Below are 1,269 nucleotides of genomic sequence, written 5' to 3' on the forward strand. Positions count from 1 at the left end.
TCCAGTAGGATCTCAGTGAAATAGCCTGGGTACCATCCGGATTTTCGCTCCAGTAAAAAAGGGATTTTTTTTTTTTAGCGTGTGGACAGTGGAAGGAGAGGGAATGCTCTGCCTTCCTATAACATGTGCCATGGACACAGTGGATCATTACTGAACAACTGCCCCATGGCTTCAACAATGCTATGGGACTACCTTAACCCTTACCTTTTCTTTTTTTTTACTGATCATGATAATTATGTTACATACTACGTGTACATGCCTACCTGCCTACCTGCCTATAGGTAAATGCTTAGGCCATCTAGCTGGCCCCTTGCTCCTCTTCATTTCTACCCTCCAAGCAGCACGGTTCTTAACTTTTTGTTCTGCAACCTTGAGGGACCATCTAGTATCATATTTATCTAATAACTTCTTGGTCCCACTACTTGGTCCCACCATAATTATTTCTAGTAACTATTTAGTCCCTACATGCATCTTTTGGAGGCTTTATAATATACAAATGAAGTATCAATTTGAAAACATCGGATTCCTTTTTTTTTAACCTTCCCAGCATCCTTGCCACCCTCTCCATCATACTCTACTCCATCATTAAGAAGATATTCCGGAGTGCGGAGGTTCGTCCCCTGTTCCATCTGGCCGTGGCCGACCTGCTGCTCGCTGCGTGCTGGTTGGTCGGCTCGTTGCTATGGCGACTGGACGGCGACCACGCCCCCGACAACGACAGCTGCTTCTACCTCCAGCTGGTCACAGAGGTACGACAGAGGGTCAAAATTTGATGTTGTCTGGAAAAGTCTTCAGTCCTATCATTACTGAATTTAACAAAAACGATTATTATTATCTTAGTATATTGCCTCCAACATCGATACCATTCCCTTGCAACATTACAGCGAGAAATGTTTTAAAGATATGAAACCTTGTCTTCTTCTAGTTGTTACAACTGTCACTTTTTTTAATCTAACAATACAGTGATTTGATTAAAAGTGTAAAATTTGTTGTTTAAAGTAGCCTGGTAAATTGACATTGTGGTGCCTCATAATGGTAGCATTTCATTTTGGCACTGTCACAGGATTTCTTGCAGAAATCCGACAGCCAACAAATCAAATTGGCGTGGTCTTATCTTAAGGCCACACCAATTTAATTTTGGTTCTCGGATTTTTTCAGAAAAAATATGAAGCGACAGGGCGAAAAAAAAATAAAAATAAAAACAGGTCTAGGCATCCTATTATAGGCTTAAATGCTACAAAATGAGCCATGAAGTCAACACAAAAGGCT

General features: G+C 41.1%; 1 protein-coding gene across 4 annotated transcripts in view; it reads left to right on the forward strand.

Annotated features, from left to right (window-relative positions):
* The window catches only part of LOC109475296 (transmembrane protein 116-like), a 37,783-nt gene that overhangs the window by 18,187 nt on the left and 18,327 nt on the right, over positions 1 to 1,269 (forward strand). For all 4 annotated transcript variants that reach the window (XM_019775907.1, XM_019775908.1, XM_019775905.1 and 1 more), the window contains exon 4: positions 548 to 749. In XM_019775907.1, coding sequence (XP_019631466.1) covers positions 548 to 749 — 202 coding nt within the window. The remainder of the gene's footprint in view (positions 1 to 547; positions 750 to 1,269) is intronic.

Source organism: Branchiostoma belcheri, unplaced genomic scaffold, assembly GCF_001625305.1.
Source record: "Branchiostoma belcheri isolate BF01 breed outbred unplaced genomic scaffold, Haploidv18h27 scaffold33, whole genome shotgun sequence".
In the NCBI taxonomy this organism is placed as follows: Eukaryota; Metazoa; Chordata; class Leptocardii; order Amphioxiformes; family Branchiostomatidae; genus Branchiostoma; species Branchiostoma belcheri.